Consider the following 26,469-nt stretch of genomic DNA (forward strand, 5'->3'; position numbering starts at 1 on the left):
GCTCCAGTGGCTCCATGGAGCTTGGCCCATGCTCAAAAGGGCCTGCTCTGCTTGCACTGTGCCCCAAGACCCCACTGGCTCCCCCGCCCACCACTTGCTCCTCTCGGCCTGCCTGCCGGCTGGCTGAAGCTCCTCTCCACCCCCTGGCCCCACCCCCCTGCTCCTTTGAGCCCCCTGGCCAGACCCCAGTGCACCTCTGGCTCCGGGCAGTCTCTGCTTCCTACCACCTGTGGGGCCCCACCTGTCTCCCCGAAGCTGAGCCGCCAGGGACTGGTGCAGTCTCAGCCAGATGTGTGTGGGGAGGAGACAGTGTGGAGGGCTTGGCTGGGCCCATCCAGGCAAGTGCGTCTTGAGGGACCCTGGCCAGGACAGGTCCTGGCCTGGCTGATCGCACCACTCCTGAGGGGATGGAACGATTCCTGGCCCTGGGACCAGCCCTGGCTGCGCTGCTGGCTCAGCCCGGCAGACACAGTCGCCTCCCAGCAGGGCTGGTGAGTGCGCCCGGGAGGCAGGGCTTGGGGGAGTGGGTCTGTGGGGTGTATTGGGGGGGGGGGGGGAGGCTGGGCTGTGAAGGGGCAGGGAGGATCTGTGTGTGTTGGGGCACTAGGGAGTGGGGGTTCTGGGCAGTTGTGCTGGGGCTGTGGTCAGGGGTGGTGTTGTGCAGGGTGCTGTGCATTTGTGGGTGGGTCTGGGAGGGGACTGGGCATAGTGGGTCCGGGGGGGCTTTTGGCCATAGGGAGTCGGGGGGTGTTGGGCGGAGGAGGCACTGTGTGGTGTGGCATGGGCCTGCCCCCGAGAAGGGGCATGCTGGCAGCACAGAGCCGGGCAGGCCACTGTGCATCTGGCAACTGCTGGTTTGTAAATAATGCCCTCACATTGGGCGGACCAGGGACGCCCCTGCCATGCCATGCCCCATTGCCTCTGGCTGGCCCTCGCTCCGGGGACTGACCTCCCCGCGCCATGCTCCATTGCCTCCATGGGGGCCCACAAATATGTTAATCTGGCCCTGTGTGGGTCCACTGGCGATTGGCACCCTCAAATTTTTTGCTAATCCTAGTAAACTGAATTCTTTCTCAAGGGCTCTGGGCACAGCAGAAGGAAATCCTTGTTTCAAACATTTGTGCCTCAAAAATTGTTTATTTCTTTAAAATAATAATCTCTCAACACTTCCATGGATTCATGACAGTTTAAAAAAGTAGGTTCAACTGGGGAGAAAAGCCCTGCCAGATTTCATCCTACAGAGATACATTTCAGGGCCTCATGTTAGCACTTTTCCTGTCCCATCAATATTTTATTTATTAATTAAATTAAAAAGTGGCAGAGAATTGTGATTAAAGCTTTCTCAAACACTTACCTTTGCCCAAATCCTTCTGCTTTCAACCTAATCCTGACAGCTGCAAAGCTTTACTTTAGACAAGCCAGTGATTGAGTGTATCCAGAATTTTTAAATATGACCTATAAAAGAAATTATATATAATTGGTTTGTGAGTATTTTTGCTTTTTTTATTACTAGAAAGAGGTCTGTAAAGTATTTTATTTCCTTTCTTTTTAAGATTAGAGACTTTGGGTGGAATCCATGTGTTGCCCGCCCAAAAGGGCTCGAGAAGGCAAACAGCGGTTCGTTGCCTGGTGTGCTTGGCACCAATAAAGACACCGAGGGGAGAAAGCAAGCCAAGTTTATTTCAGAGCTCTGAAATGGCACTAGGAGACCAGCATGTCTCAAATCCAGTGCAACAAATACAAACAAATTTTACCTTTTATACTCCAAACTGTTTGCATACATCTCTTTGTCTGGCTGTTCCCCCTTACCAACAACTGTTACAATAAGCTCTACATAAGCTTGTGAAAAAACTTTCCCAGTCTCTGCGACCTTGGGTTAGATGCCTGCAAACTAACTACCCCTCCTTTCCCTCGCTCCTTATCTCTATTATTTCTGTTAGTGTGAGTGAAACTGCAGCCATCTGCTAAAAAGCTGACCTTACATTTCTGCTTCAGCCTGCTTCAGAGGATGTAAGCAGTTAGCATAGAAGTAGGTGAGAGTTCACAAGATGGGGTTTGGGGGTTCAGATAGGCCCAGAGCAGAAGAGCTTCATCGGCTCTTTTGGCCTTCTGCTCTCCCGAGTTACCTGGTAGCTATGCCTAGTGGACCCCAACAATTCCTCCTTTGAGAACACTCAACAAACCTTTGTCAGAGTTTTCTCATACTCTAAAGACAAAATGCGATTAAGCTCCATACAATCAGGATTATCAATGAGAGGGTATAAAGGAACTTCTGGAAGGGGGAGGTACAAATCTTACATATGAGCACTTTACAGCAAATGAGCAAAAGGAAAAGGACAAAACATATCACCACACCTGTGAGCAAGATGCGAACAATGCTTCCCCCTATGCCCCCTAGTTCCCCTAAACCAGGTATCCAACCCCAAAGGGAATCCAAAATAGTGGGTTCCCCTTCCTGGGTCTTCCACTGATTAAAGGCCTATTCGGCTGACAAGATATGCTTGTTAATATCCTGTGAAAACTCCGGGACATAGGTACAACATTCTTCTCCAATAAGGGCACATACACCGCCCCGTGAAGCTAACACATAATCTAGGGCCTGGCGGTTTTGCAAAGCCAGCAGTCAAAGCTGGTACAGCTCAGCACTTATGCATTTCTCTATGGCCAGGGTATCATTGGCAAACTGAGTGAGAAATTTAGGGTATGTCTACACTACAGGATTAATTCGAATTTATATAATTCGAATTTAGGAAACAGATTTTATAAATTCGAATGTATTCGGCCACACTAGGCACCATTAATTCGGTGGTTTGCGTCCAAGCTACCATAGTAGCATCGATTTCCAGAGCGTTGCATTGTGGGTAGCTTTTACATAGCTATCCCATAGTTCCCGCAGTCTCCACCCCCCTTGGAATTCTGGGTTGAGACCCCAGTGCATGATGGGGCAAAAAACATTGTCGCAGGTAGTTCTGGGTACAGCCTCCCCCTCCCTCCCTGAAAGCAACGGCAGACAACCATTTCGCGCCTTTTTTCCTGAGTGAACTCTGCAGACTCCATTCTGCATCAAGCATGGATCCCGTTGTGCTCCAGAACGCAGTCTTGAACATTGTAAACACCTCGCGCTTTCTCGTGGAGTTTATGCTTACACAGGACCAGAAAAAAGAGGCGAGGAGGAGGAGGAGGCGGCGATTGCAGCGCAGCGACCAGCGTGATGAGGACATGGACACGGACACAGAATTCTCTGAGACCGCGGGCCCCGGTGCTTTGGAGATTATGATGTTAATGGGCCAGGTTATAGGCTTTGAACGCCGATTCTGGGCCCGGGAAACAAGCACAGACTGGTGGGACCGCATAGTGTTGCAGGTGTGGGACGATTCCCAGTGGCTGAGAAACTTTCGCATGCGTAAGGGCACTTTCATGGAACTTTGTGACTTGCTTTCCCCTGCCCTGAAGCGCCAGAATACCAAGATGAGAGCAGCCCTCACAGTTGAGAAGCGAGTGGCGATAGCCCTGTGGAAGCTTGCAACGCCAGACAGCTACCGGTCAGTCGGGAATCAATTTGGAGTGGGCAAATCTACTGTGGGGGCTGCTGTGATGCAAGTAGCCAAAGCAATCACGGAGGTGCTGCTACGAAAGGTAGTGACTCTGGGAAATGTGCAGGTCATAGTGGATGGCTTTGCTGCAATGGGATTCCCTAACTGTGGTGGGGCAATAGATGGAACCCATATTCCTATCTTGGCACCGGAGCACCAGGGTACCCAGTACATAAACCGCAAGGGGTACTTCTCAATGGTGCTGCAAGCACTTGTGGATCACAAGGGACGTTTCACCAACATCCATGTGGGCTGGCCGGGAAGGGTTCATGACGCTCGCGTCTTCAGGAACACCAATCTGTTTAAACGGCTGCAGCAAGGGACTTACTTTCCGGACCAGAAAATAACCGTGGGGGATGTTGAAATGCCAATTGTTATTCTTGGGGACCCAGCCTACCCCTTAATGCCATGGCTCATGAAGCCATACACAGGCAGCCTGGACAGGAGTCAGGAGTTGTTCAACTACAGGCTGAGCAAGTGCAGAATGGTGGTAGAATGTGCATTTGGCCGTTTAAAAGGTCGCTGGCGATCCTTATTGACTCGCTCAGACCTCAGCCAAACCAATATCCCCATTGTTATTACTGCTTGCTGTGTGCTTCACAATCTCTGTGAGAGCAAGGGGGAGACCTTTATGGCAGGGTGGGAGGCTGAGGCAAATCGCCTGGCTGCTGATTACTCGCAGCCAGACACCAGGGCGATTAGAAGAGCACACGATGAAGCGCTGCGCATTAGGGAAGCTTTGAAAGCCTTCTGCTCTCCCGAGTTACCTGGTAGCTATGCCTAGTGGACCCCAACACATGCATTGCAACAGAGAGTTGTAACAGTAAGCACTTAACTTTTAGGCACCTAGAAAATCTCAGGAACAAGACTGCAATCCACAAATCCTAAATTAGGTGTCCAGGCTTCTATACAATGAATAGGGAGACATAGGAGTCTAACAAAAGCCAGCATGGTAGGTGAGGAGCCACCTAAACTAGCCAATCAGAGATGCCGACAAAAGGGGTGCGTGCTAAATCCTATCCCTTTCTCGGAGATAGGCACCTACGTCCAGGCACAAAGGATGCACCTATGTCTCTTCAATTCATGAAAGGGAACCCCTCTTCTAGTCAGGCAGCTTAGTTGCCTAATCTATTTCTTGCGGGAATGAGGCTGGTGCTTGCCTTGCCCCATACAATACAGAGGAAGAAAGAAGAGATGGGAATGGTGCTTCTGCTACTGTGCACCTTATAACTTTTAGCCCAGTGGTTAGAAATATGGGAGGCCCAAGTTCAATTCCCCACTTTCTGCCAGCAAGGACTTGAACAGGGGTCTCCCTCCTACTAGGAGAGTGCGCTAATCATTGAGCTATGGGATAGTCTCACAGGGGGCTGCCTACATTCCTTCTAATTATTTTACCCAAAGATTCCAAGGGCAGAAGGGACCACTGTGATAATTTAGTCTGATCTCCTTGTGACGGGGCGCAGACTCACCACCGTGGCACCTCCTACTGGCTGCTCCAGGAATTAGCTCTGTCCTAGCTGTGGAGCGCCCTCAGCGGGTGGTGTCCTGCCCATTGCGGGCTCTGCTGTGCTGTCCGGGACCCGCATTGCTCCCTGATTTGCAGCATCCTCTTCTGGACACAGTCCTCCAGCTGTGCCCCACTTGGTTCTCTCCCCTTCCAGGGGTAACGGCAGTCCTTCGGCTTGCACCTGCCTCAGTGGCCAACCACAACCCAAAAGTCTAGCCCCTCACTTCAGGGCAAGTTGCAGTCTGTATCGGCCACGCTCCTCCACGGCCAGGTGCAGTGCAAGGGGGGGACCCAGGCCCACACACTACTTTGGGTCCTGACCCAGGGACCCTCTAGCAGTAGCCTCTCTCTGCCCTCCTTCTCTCCCCTTGTCTGATTATCTTCCCTGGGCCACTTCCCCTTTGGCCCCTTGCACCTTCTCAGCCCTTCTAGTCAGGGGCAGCAGTCTGGCAGGTCACAGGTAGGAGCCCTCTCTCTACTCCCCTGAGCCTGCCCAGCACTGCTCTGTCCAAGGTGTTCCCTCCTTACCTCAGGAGCCAGTCCTTCTCCCTTGCTAGTCAGGGAAAGACTGCCCTCTCCTTTGCTAGGCAGTCTTTATATAGGGCCCAGCCTAGCCCTGATTGGCTCTCTGCAGGCCTTTGCTGACTGGCTGCCGGTCTGCACAGCCTCTCTGGCCTCCTGTTCCAGCCCTTTTCCTCATGGAGTGGGGCAGCTGCCCCACTACACTTCTGTGTAACACAAGCCATACAACTTCCCCAAAACAATTCCTAGAACAGATCTTTTAGAAAAACAACCACTCTTGATTTAAAAGTTGTCAGTGATGGAGAATTCACCATGACCTCTTGGTAAATTGTTCCAATGGTTAATTACTCTCACTGTTAAAAATTAGACTATCAAATGGGAAGGAGCAAGTTGATCTCATTTGGGAGTTTAACCCTCCACAAACACACACCCATGACTCCAGGCAACAGTTTCCCTCCAAAACCCGGAGAAGCTGCTGCAGTTCAAAATGGGGGGGAGGAGGGAGTTGAAAATCTGAAATGTGAGATTTTATCTCAATATTTGATAATATGAGAGAAAGGGGGTAAAATCTGAGGGGAAATTTAGTTAGAAGCTCCTGTGGCAATCAGGAGGCAGCAGTTGAGTGGGGCGGGCACATGATTCATGGTGGCTGGGGGGAGCTGAGGTAATGACTCAGGGCAATGGATGGTTTCCCTCCTGTCAGGCAAGAGTTAAAATTTAGCTAACAGCTAAGACAGAAACCGCAGATCAAGCCGGAATGCTTCAGTAGCCCAAGGGCACTGACAACTGTAATCAACTGATAAACTTATATGGTCAAATGGCCACGCAGTAACTCAGCTCTTAGAACAGAACAAACCCTCCCTTCACAGCCCACCAGATATCTGTAAGCACTCATCCCTACCTCCCCACAACACACACCTCTTTTCTCCGCAAGGTAGCCATAGATACTTGATGCAATCATGATGACCCCTATACATATGCACTATTCCTATTTTTATCTTTGTTCAGGGTTCTCTCTTGACTTGTAACAATGTCTGTCTCTGTATGTACAGATAAATGCAAATGAATTGATAAGAGAATGTATATAACTGGCCACTGTAGCACCATATTTTGGAAGCTGTTTATCAGTCTTCCTGGTATCATGAATAAACCCCCTTCAGTATTGTCTGTGCTTGCCTGATTCTTGGGGAAAAGAATCTTTTTGCCTAACACTCCCAAACAAAGACAAATTGCTGCAGTTAAAGACGGTAGGAACCCCCAAATCTGAGGGTGTTTTGAGGTCAATAACAGCCTTTGACAATGAAACAGAATAGGGCAAAGCCTGAGGAGATCTGATATTAATATTTTATAAATAGCACGAAGGGGTGAAATCTGAGGGGATTTTAGATCAATATTCAATAACGAGAGCGAGAGGGGGAAATCCAAGGGATTTGATCAGTGTGTGATAATTAGGGGGAGGAAAGGACGATAGCTGAGCGGATTTTCTGTCAATAGTCATGAACTAGACAGAAATGGTAAAATCTGAAGAGGAAATTAAGGTTCCTATCAATATTTGATAATTAGAGGGTAAAATCCCAGGTGTTTTTATACCAATATTCAATAAATAACTAGAAATTGATTTCTTCTCACACCCCACCCCAGCTGCCTGAACAGGGACGGGGAAGTGGGGAGGGATCCGGAAGTTTCCGGGGCAGTTGAGAGGGGCAGCAGTGGGGGAGGGACAGGTGACTGGCAGCTAGTGGTTGGAGGGAGCTGGATTGGGCTGGGAGGGGGGGCGCAGTCTGGGGCAAAAATCTGTCAGCCTTTGGGTTAACTGACAACTTGGGGACACTGTTCCTCCAAATTGGAGGAGGTTCTTGGCCTTGGTGTTTACTAAATATGGGGCCAGCCACTTTTAATCAATAAAGATGATGATTTTTCATTGACATAACAGGGGTAGCAATTTGACTGTCAAACTTGGGGGGAAGTTAAATCTGGTGAGTTTAAACTCCCATCAGGAATAGTGACCCTGGGCAAGAGTTTCCCTCCAAAACCGGGAGAATGTGCTGCTCTTCAACAGGATGCGGCGGAGGGAATATAAAATCTAAGGGAATTTAATGTCGATATTTGGTAACTGGGGACAAAATAGGCAAAATACTGTGGTGATTGTTTTCTTCCTTTTATCAATATTAGGTTCCACTGTGGATAAATACTTAAATAGTCAGAGAGAGAAAGAGAGAGAATGACTCTATAGTTCAGTGGTTAGGGCATCCACCCAGAAGGTGGGAGAGCTATGGTCTAGTTCTCCGCCACAATGACTCTTTCATTATTTAGCCACAGTAGAATAGCTTCAACACCAGGGAAGCTCTAAAAGAAAGCTAATATTGTGCTAATATTTAAAAAGGGTAAACAGGAAGACCTGGGTAATTACAGGCCTGTCAGTCTGACATCGATTCCAAATCAGATAATGGAGCAGCTGATATGGGAATCGATTAATAAAGAATTAAAAGAGGGTAATGTAACTGATGCCAGTCAACATGGGTTTATGGAAAATAGATCCTGTCAAACTAATTTGAGATTTTTTTTTTAATGAGATTACAAGTTTGGTTGATACAGGTAAGAGTGCTGAAGTAATATACTTAGACTTCTGTACATACTTAGACTTCTGTACAGCATTTGACTTATCTCATGATGTTTTGATTAAAAAACGTAGAAAGATATAAAACTAATATGGCACACATTAAATGGATTAAGTGGCCAACCGATAGGTCTCAAAATGTAATTGTAAATGGGGAATCATCAACCAGTGGTTGTGTTGCTAGTGGGGTCCCACTGGCATTGGTTCTTGGCCCTACACTATTTAACATTTTTATCAGTGACCTGGAAGAAAACATAAAATCATTACTGATAAAGTTTGCAGATGACACACAAATTGGATAGGTCACTGATTCATTGTGATCTGGATCGCTTGGTAAACTGGACATAGGCAAACAATATCTGTACTGATACAGCTAAATGTATATGTACACATCTAGGAACAAAGAAAGTAGGCCCTACTTACTGGATCCTGGACTGGGCACTCTATCCTGGGAAGCAGTGACTTTGCCAGAGATTTGGGGGTTGTGGAAGATAATCAGATGAACATGCACTCCCAATGCGATGCTGTGGCCAAAAGAGCTAATGCAATCCTTGGATGTATAAACAGGGGAATCTTGAGTAGGAAGTGAGAGATTATTTACTATTTGGCACTGGTGCAACTGCTGCTGGAATACTGTATCCCGTTCTGGGTGCCTATAATTCAGTGGGAGGAGGGATAGCTCAGTGGTTTGAGCAGTGGCCTGCTTAAACCCAGGGTTGTGAGTTCAATCCTTGAGGGGGCCATTTAGGGATCTGGGGCAAAAATCTGTCTGGGGATTGGTCCTGCTTTAAGCAGCAGGTTGGACTAGATGACCTCCTGAGGTCCCTTCCAACCCTGATATTCTATGATTCTAAGGAAGTTGATAAGGAGGACAGGGCTCAGAGAGGAGCCATGAGAATAATTAAAGGATTAGAAAACATGCCTTATAGTGATAGACTCCAGGAGCTCAATCCATTTAGCTAAACAAAGAGAAGTCTAGGGGTGATTTGATAACTCTCTATATGTGCCTTCATGGGGAATAAATAATTAATAATGCGCTGTTCAGTGTAGCAGGCAAAGGTATAACAAGATCCAGAGGCTGGAAGTTGAAACTAGAGAGATTCAGATTGGAAATATGGTGTAAATTTTGCTCTTTATGTTAATTAAAATCACCATGTTGGCTGAGGGGAGGGATTGGCCCTGAATCTGCTTCCCTGATGTGGCGTTTTCCTCTCATTTCGAACTGCACTAGCTTCCCCTTGTTTTGGAGGGAAATTTCCATCCAGGGCAGGCGCAGAGTGGGTTTAAACTCTCCAGTGATAAACTTTCCACTGCATGTTTTGGGAACCAAGTTGTTTCCCCTGTTATGTCAGTGAAAATGTACATGTTTGCTGATTAATGTGACTTGCCTCATTTAATAAATATCAAAGCCAGGAGCATCCCCCAATTGAGGGAACGGTGTCTCCCAGTGGCTAATGGGCAGTTGACCAAACACTGACTGATATTTAGTTCACCCCCCACAGCCCAACCCAGCTCTCCCCAGCCATGAGGGGACAATCACCTGCCTTTCCCCCCTCCCAACTATCCCAGGACCGTTTGACTCCATCCCCCACTTATGCTAATGTGGCATCACCCAGGGCTCCCAGGTGCCTGTGTCAATGGCAGGGCCAAGGTGTCTGGAGGAAGAGAACCATCATATTGATAAAAAATATCCCCTGAGATTTGATTCCCCTCTTAATTTTGGAAACTTCTGGTTTTAGAGGGAAAATATTCTCTGGAGCTGTGTATATGTGTATGGCGGTGGTAGGGGGACCAGATGGGGTGAAACCCCATCCCCTATGATCAACTTTCCCCTCACATATGGAAATCAATGCTTTCCCCCCTTACGTCAATAAAATCAGATTTTAGTTGTTCACTAACCTTCCCTGCGTTGGCAGTGTAAGATGCAAGATATTATTGATTTTCATAGCCTTGTTGGGAGTTTGTAAATGGTGGGATAGGCCATGAAAATGTGACTTGGCAACTTTAAGAACATAAGAATGGCCGTAGTGGGTCAGACCAAAGGTCCATCTAGCCCAGTATCCTGTCTTTCGACAGTGGCCAATGCCAGGTGCCCCAGAGGGAATGAACACAACAGGTAATCATCAAGTGATCCATCCCCTGTTGCCCATTCCCAGCTTCTGGCAAACAGAGGCTAGGGACACCATCCCTGCCCATCCTGGTTAATAGACATTGATGGACCTATCCTGCATGAACTTATCTAGTTCTTTTTTGAACCCTGTTATAGACTTGGCCTTCACAACACCCCCTGGCAACCAGTTCCACAAGTTGACTGTGCGTTGTGTGAAAAAATACTTCTTTTTGTTTTTTTTAAACCTGCTGCCTATTAACTTTAACTGGTTAAACTATTTTATAATGTATTCCTTTGTCTTTTAAAGGAATTCAACATCTCTGGGGGGCAGCCACAAGGCAGGATGGAAACACAAGTCCAGAGAGTGGATTACTTGTCACTAGGGTAATGATCCCAAACAGAATTTGGATAAGAGATCCCTCCTTTATTTATTAATTGCTACTTGAGGTGTTTGAGCCCTCAAGTCTCCCACATGCCTACTCTGATTTCCCACAAACCTGCCAGAAAGATATCTGGCTTGTGAGATTTCAGGTGGGTTGCTTTACTTTTGCAGAGTGCAGGGTTCTATACCTGGCTTACAATGGAAGGCTGTAGTTTCAGCTATAGCTATGGAGAGACCAGCATTGCTCCAGAATATACATTTGTTGACCGGATTCCTTCCTGTGCTGCCTTTCTGTCTCTAGTGGGGTGGGGAGGGAAGGACGTTTTGATTAGCTGTGGCCACCAGAGGGCTCTGGTTATTGTTAAGGGAGGGAGGCTGCTGCCTCCATTGCTTTTTCTGTCCAGAGCCTGATGATCAGAGGCTGAACTTCCTGGGTCACAGGATGCTGTTGCATCCCTTCGTAATTGGGATACCGGGCTGAGGCGCTGCTGCTCCCCAGCGGGGTCTGTGAGGAGAGAGACCTGCACTGACCCCCCCGTCTGTGCCCAGCCCGGGGGGACTTTCTGCGGCAGCTGGAACCAGCCCCTGGCTCTGCCGACACCAGCCCCTGAGCCGGAGCCTGCAGGTGAGGGGAGAGACCCGGGGGAAAGGGCTGGGGCCGGGCAGGAAAGTGACTCTGCACCAACGGCCCCTCCTCGCCCCAGCTCCGCTCCCGGGGGGCGGGGGTCTGCGAGTCCCAGAGCTGCTGCCCTCCCTGACCCCCCCAGGCTCTGCCCCCCTGAGCGCCTGCAGGAGCCGAGCCAGCTCCGGGAGAGCGAACGCCCCGGGCCGGGCCAGGGACCGAGTCTCCCAGCCCGAGGGGAGGGGAGGGGGCGGGAGGGAGACAGGGATAGAGACTGGAAGGGGCAGCAGGAGCAATCAGTGGGGAGGGAGGTTCCCGGCTTCCAGACCTGCCCAGCCCCATTCCCTGCAGCCCCCTCAAAGATTGAACTCACAACCCTGGGTTTAGTAGGCCAATGCTCAAACCACTGAGCTATCCCTCCACCCCCTCAAGTTTGCTTCACCTATGCTCTCAGGTCAGGACACACACATGAAGGAGGTCATGCTGGTCCAGAAGCAGGTGGCTATAGCCATCGGGATGGAAGTGGACTACTCCTGACTGCTACAAGTCCATGGCTAACCAGTTTGGTGTGGGTAAGTCAAAGGTCGAAGTGTGTGAGGCCATCAATGGGACTTCCCCCACCCGTAGTTTGTCCTCTTCAAGAACCACCTGAATACATAAACCACTAAGGTTACTACTCCATCATTGTGCAGGCCCTCGTCGACCACACATGCCTATTGATAGACGCTAATGTTGGCTGCCCTGGCAAAGGGCGTGATGCTGGGTTTTCCGCAGATCAGGACTTTACCTACAGACAGGCTGGGACAGTATTCCCACCAAATAACATTGTTGTTAATGGAGTAACTGTTCCCACTGTTATTCTAGGGCAGGTGTTCTCAATCTTTTTCTTTCTGAGCCCCCTCCCAACTCCACAACTCACCTGTGCCACAACAACTGTTTTTCTGCTTATCCAGTAGATTAAAAGTCAGGGCCAGCATTAGGGGGTAGCAAGCATGGCAAATGCCTGGGGCCCCACGCCACAGGGGGCCTCACAAAGCTAAATTGCTTGGGCTTTGGTTTCAGCCCCGGGCGGCAGGGCTCGGGCTTAGGCTTCAGCCACTGACAACAGGCCTTGGGCATCAGCTTTCTGCCCTGGGCCCCAGCGAATCTAATGCCGGCCTGCTCTTTGGTTTATTTTGGCAGACCCCATGAAACCTGCTTGCGGCCCCACAGGGGCCCCGGGCCCCTGGTTGAGAACAACTGTTCTAGGGGACCCCGCGTACCCTCTTTTGCCATGGCTTATGAAAATGTGCCCTGATCTCAGAGGGCCTGACAAATGATTTAATTACACCTTCAGTTTACTACCTATGGGTTTACAATCCTTTTAGGTAGTCCACTTTCTGGAGGACATAACAGTTCTGGAGATTCCTGAATGGCAAAGGGATCTTCTATTCCAAGATGCCTGAAGCAAGTCATCTAAATACTTGCTAAAGAGCTTTTCAGGCTTATAGTGACTGACCAGCACATATATGATTGGAGGGGGCTAGTGACCTTCAAAGGAGGCCCTAGAAAGTATGCCCTGCTGCAAAATGTGACCACCCATCTGGAGTTCCTGTACTGAGAAAAGTTTGCATCATGAGGATTGGTTGAAAATTCATGGGGAAATCAATAGGATGTTGTGTTTGTCTGCAGATGTATTGCAGCCTCCCTGGACGCTCCCTGAAATAATGCAGTGACCAAGGACAGTTTTGGCTTACAACACTGGCCCTGATCATACTTCTGTAACAAAGGATTACAAAGCACTCCCTCCACGGAACATTTATGGACTCATAGTACGGGACCTGTGGATTACATACAACCTCCTGGTTTATTTCAGGCAGTTCATATGGCACCCGAGGACTACATACTCCCCTTCCCTCCCCCTCCCCGCCCTCCCGTAACAGTCTTGAGTAATCGGTTAGGTGGCTCAGGATGGTCTGGTATGGCCAAGTCGCACGGTGCAGCATACTGTCGGGGAGGACAATGTAAGATTCTTAATTTTAACACCCCAACAAAACAATGTGCGCGTGTCTAGTACAAATTTCACCATAGCTGCATGTTTAACTTTTCTTTTCTCTTATCGGTAGCCTTTTTGAATTTCACATGGTGGTAGGGGTGGGGGTAGGGCTGATGCCAAGGTACTGGTGTGCATTCTGCCAGCTTGTAGTAATAATTTAATTCGGTTGTAAGCTGGAAATCCATCCCATCTGTGTTTTAATAACAACAAATTTGGAGGCAGAAACTTAACGGGTTCTGGTGCTACTTCTACCTCTTCCACCCGTTCCGCTGCAGGCTACTCTTCCGGGCATGCTGAAACAGCTCCTCTGAGTATGGACCCAGGATGTGTTGCAGCTTTTCCAGCAGCAAAGCATCCCCAGGGACCTGCGTGAGCATCAGAGACACTTCCTGAGCTTGATCCAGAAGCTCCTGGCTCTCCTGGGGTGCTGCCTGTGACTCAGGAGATTGTCATGCACCGCTGTGGACTCAAGGCTTACTGCAGTTCCCAGCACTAGGTTGAATTCCTTGTCTAAGAGGCAGGTAGACAGAAATGTGGTTGTCATCCCTGACTCCTAGAAGTTGGTCTCGAGCCACCGGATTCATTCTCTGCATTGAGCAATGGTCCGGTCAATCTCCAACATTGCCAGCTTCTCTGATACGTCCTGGTACACAAAATCATATCTGGTACTCTTGCTGAAGTCAAGCATCTCGCTTGCCTCACACCAGAGCATAACCAGAATCTGGCTTTGTTCCTGTGACCAGCTAGCAATGCGCTTGGTGGAGACATGGCCTAGGATATCTTCTTACTGGTCATAGCTAATGCAGGAGATGGTAAACTGTGCTTATAGTTCAGGAGTCAGAATAAAAGGGAAGGGTTAAATGCTGAGCAGCTGGATGTGAACCAAGTGGGGTTGCTTCTGGTTCCTGGGAGTCAAGTGGGTAGTGTTGGGTTAGAAGGGCTGAGAAATACTGGCCCATGAGATTTCAGGAAAGCGTTGGCAGACTTTCCAGACATGAGTCTGGTGACCTGGGCTTGACCTATGTCCAGACTGCAAAATGATAGTGCTTGAGTCCCAGTGGGACTTGGGCTCAGACCCAACATCCCTGGTGGGTCTTAGGACTCAGGTCCTGACGGCTTTCTGAGGACTCAGAAAGATTTGTGTGTGGACGGTAGGAGGGGTTTGGGCTCAAACCTGTGCCTGAATCTGGGTTTACAATGCCGCGTAGCTATACCCAAAGCAGCTCTTTAGATTCCACTCTTTTCTGGCATTTGGTTCAGAGACTCTGTTACTGGGGAGTGCTTAAAAATGTTTTCATGCATTTCATATTGGTGGGAGCAGCGGGATCTGCTCTATAATAAAGTGAACAAGCATTTTCCCAGTGTAGCAAAGTCTAGAGCATCTGTCTTCAAGAAAAGAGCATGGAGGGAATCGGGGTATGAAAAGGCCTAAAGCCCCTTCAGAAACCTCCTCGGTCACCCTTCTCAACCCAACAGGCTGCAGAATAACACCCTTGTTTCACCCCAGATGGTCCCATCATCCCAGGGGACGGGGAAGGGAAATGTCTTCAGGGGAGCCAGTTCAGGCAGGGATTGTCAGGTAGCTGTTGGGGGGGGAGAAGCGTTCATGGGGGGGGCGGGATAGTAATAAAGACTTGTTGTGAATTGCTTAAAATGAGGCCTTTTCTTTTTAGGAACAAACTGTTTGGAATGGGGGTGGGAATTCCCCGATCTCTGCATTCAGAAACTAGAGCCCTGAAGTGCCCATAGATGGATAGGCAGGGGCTTCTGGGAATAGTTTCTGATCCCAGAGAGGCAAAAATCCAGAGCCTAAAAATACAGCAATGAGTGTATCAGAAACAGCTGGATAGAATAACTGTCCAAGTAACTCCAGGGAAGTTCTCACAAACTCCTAGTCCTGCCCAAGCCCAAGTCCAGACACGGCCTCCCAGCTCCCAAGATAGACCAGACCAGAGAAACAGAAGTACCAAGACCTGAGGACGCAGCTGGATTCATTTGTCATTGCAAAGAGCATTGTAAAGGCACAGGCACTGTCTCATGATTCAGCTTTTCTGCTGACAGCAATTTGTGTATTATTGTTTTGGTTAATGGGCACAGAAAATTTGCCTTTGAGACAAATTAAATTAATGCCTCTTAAAGCCAGCGCCAGCAGCACCCAACGAGTGCCCATCCTCCATAAATGCCAGCCCCTTCCTCCTCAAAACCAGGTCAAAACCTCAACCCTGCAGAATCCTCTGAACAGACGTGGGCTATTTTGGACCCAGGTGGGATGAGGAGTAGATTCCAAAGTATGAGGGAGAACCAGCTGCCGTTCTCTGTGGTATGGAAGGATATGTGTCCAAAGGACAGATTCTGGGATGGAGGATTCCCAGCGCATCTTTTTCTGTCACTGGCATAAGAGAAGGACTGTTTCTATTTATGGAATGCACAAAATTTGTCTGCAAAGTCTGTGGATATTTGGTGACGTCATTTCCCTTGCTGTAGGTCTGGGCAGTGATTGAGTCATGTCCTGCAGTGTCCGGAGATGCCAGAATCCCCTACAGGGGGTGCAACATGTCTCTCACTAGGAAACTTCCCCAAAGGGCCTCTATTATTGCTGAGGGGTAATGATGCAGTAGCTTAGTGACGCTGTGAAAAGTGTACTTTGTGTGCCGGTGCCTGCAGGTTCTAATCTGACAAAGAGGTGAATGTTCTCTGGAGAGGAAATGTGATCTAGGAAACTAGCCTGGCACTCTTGAGATTCAGTGTCAATTTCCTACTCTGCTCCAGCTTCTATCTGTGATGCTGGGCAAAGTGCTTCCCAGGCCCCAATTTGCCACCTGTAAAATGAGAATTTTTTTTATTTGCCTAGGAGTTGCTGTTGTGGAGCAGGACCCCACTGTGCTAGGCACTGTACAAACTGAACCAAAAGACAATTTCTGTCCCAAGGAGTTTGCAATCTAAGTAATAATAATAGCTCTTCCCTATCTCACATGGGTGCTTTGAGGGTAAATAGATGATAGATTATGAGGTGCTGAAATACTAGGGTGATGGTGGTCAGATAAGTGATGGAAATATCTAGAAAATAGCAATGAATGTTTTTCCTCTTTGTGATATGCCTGCAAACAGATAGCAGGATTCTCAGCTGTATTCAGAAGGATTACAGATTTCCTTCTTTATTCTTGGTTGGCAGGTCATTCAGATTGTGACTCTTACAACTGCATGTACCCTATTCTCCAGGTTGTTGTTGTTTTTTTTGCTGGGCCCCGCTTTGAAAGTATTTCAGGCTGTGACAACACTCCCCAACCCCCAGAAAAAAGTGATTGCAAATTACTGTACATACTCATAGGAGCACTAAGCGAAGCATGTAATCATTATCTCTGCAGTCAAAAGCACTGAAACCTTTCAAAAAGTGTAAAGCAACAGTATGGTAGTGCCACCCTCACTTCTGCACTACTTCAGAGCTGGGTAGCTGGAGAGCGGCGGCTGCTATATTCCCCCCTCCCGCTCCACTTCTCCTTTCCTCCATCCTCTATTTGGGAACTTGAAATATGGTAACCCTAGCAAAGGATCTAAAGCAGAGGTTCCCAAAGTGGGCGATACCGCCCCCTGGGGGGCACTGGAACGATCATGGGGGGCAGTAGTAGCCTCGGGTGCAATTGGGGGGCGTTGAATAAAAATAAGGGGGCGGTGGAAGCATAAAGTAAGAAGAGAATATAAGAAAAATTTGAAAAACCGTTCGTACATGTTTCATCTGTTGTGTAGCATAGAGTTAAAGTTGTAGTGATTACTTTATTTTCCAAATAAATTCACAAATTATAACCGATCAGGTGTCAAGTCCGCCAACAGCTCTTAACAAGCAAGTGTTGGCAGGCGAGCGTGTCGCGCATTGTCGGGAACTCCAGCATGCATCGGCAGGAATATGTGCGTGTAATGACTTGTTTACAATACGATACTATAAATAGGCGACATGTATGAAATCTAATTTAGATTGTTTCTGAATTGTGTAAAAAGCAGTTAACAATAGTGCAATAAGTATTTTAAAATTTTTATTCATATTCGATACCTTCGATCTTTACGGATTACGGATCACATACAAAGCAAATTGTATTATTGTTGTTTCAATAAAACAGCAATTTACACGTGAGTATTTTTATACATTTTCTTACATATCTACCTTACGTTTCTGTGTCTCTAGTGCTTACTAATAAAAAAATCGTAGCAGGCTTGTGTCGGTACAGTACTATTTGAAGTGTACAGTCAATATATTTGTCATATTTTTTATTACAATATTAACGAAAACGGGAATGAAATCGTAAAAAAACTGTTAACTATTAACATTTATTTATATCTATCGAATCATCTGTGTTAATTGGTAAATAAGGCGTGTGTTAATAAGGAACAATTATTTAAATAAGGGCAAACTAAATTAAAACTATTAACTGATTTTTAATTGCATATTGATTATTTTTTAAATTAATTATTTCTTGATAAATTTAGTTTGATATTTGACAATTTAATATCAAATACATATATCTAATGCTGAGCAAAGAACAAAACCCAGTTTATTAGTTTCATTAGTATTTTAGTTTGGTTGTCTTTTGCCGTCTTATGCAAAAACCACTGTATACCTGATGTCGTGGGCGATATTCTAATAACACATCTTTCTTTACTATATTGTAGGACGTAGGTAGAAATATAGATACATAAAAGAACACAAATTTGTCACTGCATGTTTCTGTTTGTTCGCTTAAAGAAGGTAGATTTCCAGGGGGGCGCTGAGTAATTTTTTTTTTCTGAAAAGGGGGCGGTAGGCCAAATAAGTTTGGGAACCTCTGATCTAAAGGTTATCACAATATTTTTTGTGATCTCACGACTCCCCTACAATAGCTTTGTTATCCCCTTTTGGGTTGGGACTCTAAGTTTGTGAAACGCTGCTATACTCCTTTTGTAACTCAGTTGTGCAGCTAATGTGAGATGCCCCATTCTCAAAGTAAGAAACTGGGTGTAAAATCCTACATTCTTTGTTGGAAAGACACAAAGAATGTGTAACAGACCCTGATCTCACATATTTTCCTTCCCTCTGCAGGATTTCTGATTCACCATCTGTGATCTCCTGGATGGAACGAGGCGATGAGCTGTGGGTCCTAGATCTCCAAGGATTTGAGGGACAGGAGATCCCAGGAGGCATGTGCACCAGTGGGGAACTCATCCAAGCAACTCAGAAGCCCTCAGGTACGTGAATTAAAAAGCTAGGATTCCTGCCAAAGCCCCAGAATTCCCCCAGTTCTGCCTGATATCACCCCAGCTCTCCAGCAGGTATTGTATCCTCCTGGCAGACGCCATTCATGGCTTCCTACTCACCCTTGTCAGTAAGCTCCCTCCCTTCCCCGTTCCTTTCTCTGGGGGTTCAGATAGGCTGAATTGGCAGGATTGGCTCCTCTTCTCTCTCCTCTGGGTGAGTTGGAGGGTTTGGGGGGGATTTGACTCCTGTTTTTCATCCCTCATGATTATTTCACTCCCTTTGCAGTTTCCGTTCCTGAGACTCTTGTTCTCCCTGTCAGAGGCAAGGACTTGTGTCCGGATTCTCTCCATTTATTGCAGCTGCAGAGGGGATGGTGAATGAGGATGTGGAGGACAGTCCCCAGCAGAACGTCCCTAAGGAGCTGGGGCTGCAGGGGCCTGGCCAGGGAGAAGGTTGTGGGACTGACAGCATCTCAGAAAGGCAGCAGAGAAATTGCTCAGGAAAGAGAAAGGTTCAGTCCCTTTCATGTGACAAAGGCTTCAAGGGTGAGAATGTCCCCCAGAGCTACCCAACTGGAGAGAATATGTACTTATATACAGAGTGTGGGGAAGGCTCTGGTCTGCACTCAGGCCTGGGACAACGTCAGACAGCCCAGTGGGGAGACAAACCTCATAAATGTGCCGAGTGTGGGAAACGCTTTTGTGGGAGCTCGAACCTGATTACGCATCAGAGAATCCACACGGGAGAAAAACCCTATCACTGCCCCAACTGCGGGAAAAGCTTCAGCGTGAAATCAAACCTCACGACCCATCAGAGAATCCACACGGGAGAGAAACCCTATAAGTGCCCTCACTGTGATAAAAAGTTCAGCCAGAGCTCAGACCTCACTAAACACCAGCGAATCCACACGGGGGAGAGACCCTACGGATGTGATGCATGCGGGAAAAGCTTCAGTCGGAGCTCGCGGCTCCTGACACACCAGAGAGTCCACACGGGAGTGAAACCTTATAAATGCCCTGAGTGTGGAAAAAGCTTCCGCGTGAGCTCCCATCTCACTAAGCATCGACGGACCCACACAGGAGAGAGGCCTTATCCGTGCTCGGAATGCGGGAAGAGCTTCAGCCAGAGCTCAGACCTCACTGCCCACCAGAGGACCCACACGGGGCAGAGACCCTACGGATGCCCTGACTGCGGGAAAAGCTTCCGCCAGAGCTCACACCTCATTAGACACCAGAGAACCCACATGGGCGAGAGGCCCTTCAGATGCACTGAGTGCGGGAAAAACTTCAGCGTGAGCTCAGAGCTCCTCGCCCACCAGAGAACTCACACGGGCGAGAGGCCCTTCACCTGCCCCAACTGTGGGGAGAGCTTCGGCCGGAGCTCCACCCTGGTCCTACACCAGAGAATCCACAGCCAGGAAAAGCCCTACAAATGCCCTGACTGCGGTAAAGGCTTTGGCCGTAGGTCACTCCTCATCCTGCACCAGAGGATCCACCTGGGGGACAGACCCTACAGCTGTGGGGACTGCGGGGAGAGCTTTATTGATGGCTCCAACTTTGTGAAACACCAGAGAGCCCATGTGGGAGATAAGCCCTACAAATGTCCCGAGTGCAGAAAAGGCTTTGTGCGCAGCTCGGATCTCATTAAACACCAGAGGATCCACGCTGGGCACAAGCCGTTCACATGCACTGAGTGCGGGAAGAGTTTCAGCGAGAGCTCCAACCTGCACAGGCACCGGAGGGCCCACACGGGTGACCGGCCCTACAAGTGCTCCAACTGTGGGAAGACCTTCGGCCAGAGCTCTGACCTCATCAAACACCAACGCACGCACATGGGTGACCGGCCCTACAAATGCACCGACTGCGGGAAAAGCTTCAGGCAGAGCTCGGACCTGGTCAAACACCAGAGGATCCACAATGGAGAGAAGCCCTACAAATGCCCGGACTGTGGGAAAAGCTTTAGCGTGAGCTCGAGCCTTGCCTCACACCAGAGAATCCACGCCGCAGCAAAGCCCTATGAGTGCCCTGAGTGTGGGCAAAGCTTCAGTGTGAGATCCACCCTGTCTACGCACCAGAGGATCCACAGCGGAGAGAAGCCCTTCAAGTGCTCCGATTGTGGGAAAGGCTTCGGCCGCAGCTCCAACCTGGTCAGGCACCAGCGGATCCACACCGGAGACAGACCCTACCGGTGCTGGGACTGTGGGAAAAGCTTCACTCAGAGCTCAACCCTTAATAGACACCGGAGAGTCCACATGGGAGAGCGGCCTCTCCTGCCTGCTGCATCAGAGTGATGGACAAAGCCAATGATATCTTGGCCAGCTGGCCAGAGGGTTATTGGTACTCAGTGCCTGGCCATACACCCCTCATGGCTGTGCTCCTGGGCTGGTGTGACTACGAATGATGATATTATTATCCATATAAATGTCTAGCCTTTTCCTGAATCCTAGTACACATTCCTCACCTCAGTACTTTCTTGGGTCTTTTCCTGGAGGCCTGAGTTCCCTCATGCCAGCTGAGGCCTTGTCTACACAGGAAAGTTAAGGTGTAAATTTAAACTGATCTAGTTATCCCTGTTTAACCCCCCCAGCCCCACGTGGAAGCTTTTATTCCGATATAAGAGTGGCCTTTTTCCAGTTTAGTTGACAACATTTAGCCACAGGAATTAAGCAAACTGAATACAGCACTCTTATGCTGGTATAACTGGTAAAACTTTCCCCACACAGAGAAGTCCTGGGGCTCTCTGGTATCTGGAACTTTGTGGAGTAAGTCCCCCCTCCCCCCCTTGTGTTCAAACAGTGGAAATGCATGGATGTCTTCTCAGTGATCTCACAGGCTTCTTCAGGTCAGTTCAAATCTTAACCCCTTCCTTTCTGCTTTCCCAAACATCAGCATTAGCTAGCCAGTGGTGGAAATGTCTCAGACTTGGCTGAGTTCATCACTGTACAGCAGCATCAGCCACTTCCGGTGGTGGAAACAGTGCTGGGGATGGTTCAGTGGTCCACGTTTGTTGGGGGGGGGCGGGAGGAAGTTGATAGAAAGTGAGCTGAAAGGGGCTGTTCAGATAAAATACCCACAACAAACACTGAAAAAGGATCTAGATTCTACTCTCAGTGATGCTAGGGTGAATACTGAGTGGCCCCACCAGACTCAGTGGAGTCACTCTGGATCAACCCTGGTGTAGGATAGAGTGGAATCTGGCCAGATGGGGTACATCTACAAAGTGGGAAAAATAAAACCCATGGCGGTGAGTTTACGAGCCCAGGTCTATAGACTCAGGCTTGCAGGGCTCACACTAGGAAGCTAAAAATAGCTGTGTCGATGTTCTGGCTTGGGCTGGAGCTTGAGCTCTGAAACCCAGCCTGAGCTGGAAAGTCCACACGGTAGCATGAGCCCCGCAAGCCCCAGTCTGTAGACCCAGGCTCTGAGACTCACTGGGATATTTTTGCTGTGTAGACATACCCATGGCGTTTAATGGTTTATTATCTCCTCTTACTCTCTGCCAAGAACTGTGTTGTTACAGTGGGAGGATGTGTACTCCACAAATGTGTGTTTCCCCACTGGTTCCTATAAGGCTTCCTGTATTAGTGGTGTTGCTTTCTGGGCAGATTCAGTGAGCCAGGAAATACAGCAGCATTTTACCAGAGGAATGATTTTTTTTAGTGGAAATTAAAATATATTTCTGTGCAGAATGTCTTGCCCCAAATCAAGCCGGCAGTCTGGGGGACATCAGCAAGCCACTGGAGAAGCTGGAGATGCATTTGCCATAATCCCCAATATCAGTTATTTCACCTCAGTGCTGCTTTGACACTTGTCGTTTTGTTAAACGTCCTTTTTCTTTGAGTGCATTTGTCAGAGTCCTGGTGTGGATGCTGGTTTTGCTCACTGTTCATTGAGGCATGGTCCTCAGCTGCTACGTATCAACATAGAGCTATGCTGATTTATACCAGTTGAGGTTCTGGCCCAAAGAGAGTACAGCTGGGATGTTTTAAAGAAGCTTAAAAAAATATAAAAATGTTCTATGAGGTCACATCCAAGGTACCAATGCAGCATTGTTCTCTACTGTATATTTATAAAACATCAATGCAAGAGATGTCCTCTGTGTGTCATGGATCCACAGGGTCTGGTTTATGTCCCAGCCTGTAACCCTGGGGAGTGACCTCGATAGACTGCCAGGTCCCAAGGAGCCACACAATTCCACAGGGTGCGGCCCATGGCCTCCAAGACTGGGCTGGTGGCACCAGTGATCCCGGTCTCTCTCCATGGCTCCCTGTAGCAAGTCCAGCAGAGCCAGTCTCCTGTGAGAGGCTTATCCTGTACTCCTCCAGAGCGCAATGTTTCCTGTAAAGTATTTGCAGCGACACCAGGAAGCCTTTTCAAAAAAAGGTAACAATTTATTAGTCAGCTGGCTCACAGAATCTGAAAGTCCTTAGGTTAGCATAGAAAGAAAAAGAGGTGAAGACAGAATTCGGTCTGGCCCACATCAGGGGCATCCTAGCTCTTAACACAGCCACCTGGCACTTTTCCCCTCCAAAGCTTGTCTCTCTCACCAACAGAAGTTGGTCTCTCTACTACCTCTCCTCTTTCTTCTCCAGCTGGGAGACCACCTCTCTGCAGGGAAGCCAAGCAGTGTGGGAAATTTCCTTCCTCTTGGCTGTTGGTTGCTAGGTGTTACTGTCCCCGCCACTGGGGTTTCCATGGTCTCTTCCGACCCACCATTCACATGTGTAGACTTTATTTAGTTTGTTAATGATTCTGGTTTCCAGCCAGCCTGCTGAGTTAACAGCTCATCCCTTTGCTTTACACTAAGGGCTTGTCTACATTTAAAACGCTGCCATGTGGCTTGCACCACTGTAGTGCTTCAGTGAAGACACTACCTATGCTGACGACAGGGCTTCTCCCATCAGTGTAGGTATGCTTCCTCCCTGAGAGGCAGTAGCTAGGTGGATTGGAGAATTCTGTTGACCTAGCACTGTTTACACACTGGGGGTTGGGTCGGTTTAACTGCGTCGTTGGGTCGGTTTAACTGCGTCGTTCACAGGTGTAGATTTTCACACACTCCTTAGTAATGTAGTTATACGATGGCAATGCAAAGCCCAGAGGGAAACCGAGGCACACACAGGCATCATAAAAATACTACCAAAGCCCCCACATTCATCATATTACAGAAGTCATGTACAGAAGAGCATGCCCTTTCCCTAACCCCACAGTAAACCCTTCTTAGAGAATGTACTACAGATGGCATGTAAGAGCACAGAGTAAGAGTAAAAAATTGCTGGCCTATATAGACCGCCAAAATTCACACCTCACTGAACTTCATAGTTAGTTGTCCTGTTCCCTGAATTACATCTAAGGAAGGCTGCACAGTTGGGTGAAAGGAAAACATACAGTGGATGGATTCTATTAAAATGAGTGAACTACACCCCAAAGGGAGCAGAGAAGTTGCATAAAAAACCAAAGGCCAACATTTTCAGACTTAGACTCAGTGTTTGTAAAGCCATTCAGGTGCCCCACCCTCATGCACAATATCCACAGGGGTTGATAAGCACATTTTAAATGTTTATTTGCAGTCATAAGGGCTGGACATCTTTTTCTTTAAAAAACCTGAAGATTATTTATTTGTATCACCATAATGCATAGGAGCAGCCCTACATTTAGGTTCTGGAACACGATTCTGCAGCAAGGGGTGAGAGGTGAATTCGGCTGTTAACGCCACAGCCACAAAATTGCAGACAACCTCTAGAAAATACCCACTTTGCTGAGAGAAACAGACAGGATGGGAACAAATGGACATTTTCCATTTCTAACTTTGCTTATTCTATTATACTCCAATTCAAATTAAGTAAACTGGGAATTTATAATTCAGTAACTGCAATTTCAATGTGGATACCTTATCAGTACTGCTAACTCATACAAGGAGCAGATTAACTCCTTGATTGATTCTCTTGTTATGTAGTTTTATACTGAACCCAGGTATTTCAGACTCCATCTAAATTAATAATATATTTACACATGCCTTATGCTGGGATTAACTCTTTGATACCTGCTCCTAGAAGAATAAATGAATAAATAAATCTGAAAATAAAGCGATTAGTGACAGGAGAAATACAGTGCATGTGATAACTCAGATTCTAACTAGGGCAGGTACAAGGAATTCAGCCATGGAGCTATCTTAGTCATAGGATTTTTTTAATGGGTAAATGTCAGGGGTAGCCAAACCATAGCTCGTGAGCCACATGCAGCTCTTCTACAGTTAAAGTGCAGCTCATGGAGCCCTCCTCCCATTCTCTGCCTACCAGACTGGAGGGGGCAGAGCTTAGGGCTTCTGCCCTGTGGGGGGGAGAGGGTGTGGGGTAAGGGGCTTCTGCCCTCCAGCCAGGGGGTGGGGCTAGGGGCTTCAACCTCGCAGGGCGCGCCGGCCAGGGCTCAGAGCTTCAGCAGGTGCGCTGCATCTCTCGAACTACTGAAGATTGTCGTATGCAGCTCAGAGGGTCAGTAAGTTTGGCCACCCCAGTATATGTATATGTCAGAGTTATTATAGTGTAATGCATTAAGAATGAAACTAAAAGGGCAATAGTAATGTATTGATGGTTCTGTAAGGATGACTATATCAAAAAGCAGACCTCTGATGTAATTACATTCACTAGAGCCCTGGGTGGATACAAAATTTGTATCCGCAGCCGATCTGTGGTCCGCAGATAGCAAGTGGATATCAAGCAAATATCCGCAGATTTTTAGGGCTCTAGATATAAAATTTGGATCGCATCCATCAATATGGTCCATGAATATCCACAGATGCGGATATCTGCAGATTTGCAGCACTAGGACAGTGTTACTGACAGACTTTCCCACAGGCCCCAATCTCACCCCATTTGTGTTGTAAGACTCAGACTTTGGGAAACTCAGTTGCACTTTATTCCTCCGCATTTAAAGTAAGAAAAAACCACATCATCCCAATTCTGTCTCCAGCATCCAGTTCAGGACATTGCAAACCCAAACCAGTCCATTGGTGCTCCTGAATGTATTGGTTTTCTTAACTAGAATGCTATTAAGAATAAGTCAGAAATTGCAGAAAACAAAAGAAAGATGGTTCTAGAGAAAAAGGAAAAGTAAGATAAAAAAGGTAAATGTAAGAACTTAGAGAATATTCAGTTTGCTGAAAGTAATAGACAAATCCAGTTAATTCAATACAATAATCAACTTGATCACTGTAAGGGAATCTTCTGTTCAGGGAAGCTGAGTTAGTTACCAATTTTAATAACTCCCCCTATGGCCTAGGAGGTCAGACTTCAAAGATTGGACATCTACATAGCCAGGTTTGGGAGTTTTGCATTAATCACTCCCTACAGATTTGAAGAACACATGAAAACATATGCCTGTATCGATACAAAGGACTATGAACATTCCGCAGATTCATGTGCATGGTCTATCTCAGTATAATGGTCTTTGAAGATATGCCTATGTTCATCATCTGTGTCACAACTCCCAAGCAACTGTGCCCTCCATTCTGGTTCCCAATCTCCTGACCCCAGACGTACATTGGAGCCAAAGCCCAGATTCTCAAAAGCTATTTATGCTCCTGACTTCTATTGATTTCAACAGAAATTAGGAGCCTCCTTTGAGTAACTGGGTCCAAACACCGCCATCATTAACGGGAAAAGGCCAGTGTATTATTCACAATGGCTAGGTTGGATCCAGGCTTTTTTTAAACAGTTTTCCCCTGGTGTGAGTTCTCTGATGTCGAACGAGGTTTGAACTCCGGGTCATGCTCTTCCCACAGTGGGAGCACTGATAGAGTTTCTCTCCCGTGTGGGTTCTCTGGTGGGCAATAAGGTTTGAGCTCCGACTGAATCCTTTCCCG

General features: G+C 47.7%; 1 protein-coding gene across 1 annotated transcript in view; it reads left to right on the plus strand.

Annotated features, from left to right (window-relative positions):
* Nucleotides 1–20,993, plus strand: part of LOC135887564 (zinc finger protein 271-like) — a 57,113-nt gene extending 36,120 nt beyond the window's left edge. The window contains exons 4-5 of the mRNA XM_065415291.1: nucleotides 16,794–16,800; nucleotides 19,321–20,993. Coding sequence (XP_065271363.1) covers nucleotides 16,794–16,800; nucleotides 19,321–20,902 — 1,589 coding nt within the window. The 3' untranslated portion in view covers nucleotides 20,903–20,993. The remainder of the gene's footprint in view (nucleotides 1–16,793; nucleotides 16,801–19,320) is intronic.
* The last annotated feature ends 5,476 nt before the right edge of the window (nucleotides 20,994–26,469 follow it).

This window comes from Emys orbicularis, chromosome 13 (assembly GCF_028017835.1).
Source record: "Emys orbicularis isolate rEmyOrb1 chromosome 13, rEmyOrb1.hap1, whole genome shotgun sequence".
NCBI lineage: Eukaryota > Metazoa > Chordata > Testudines > Emydidae > Emys > Emys orbicularis.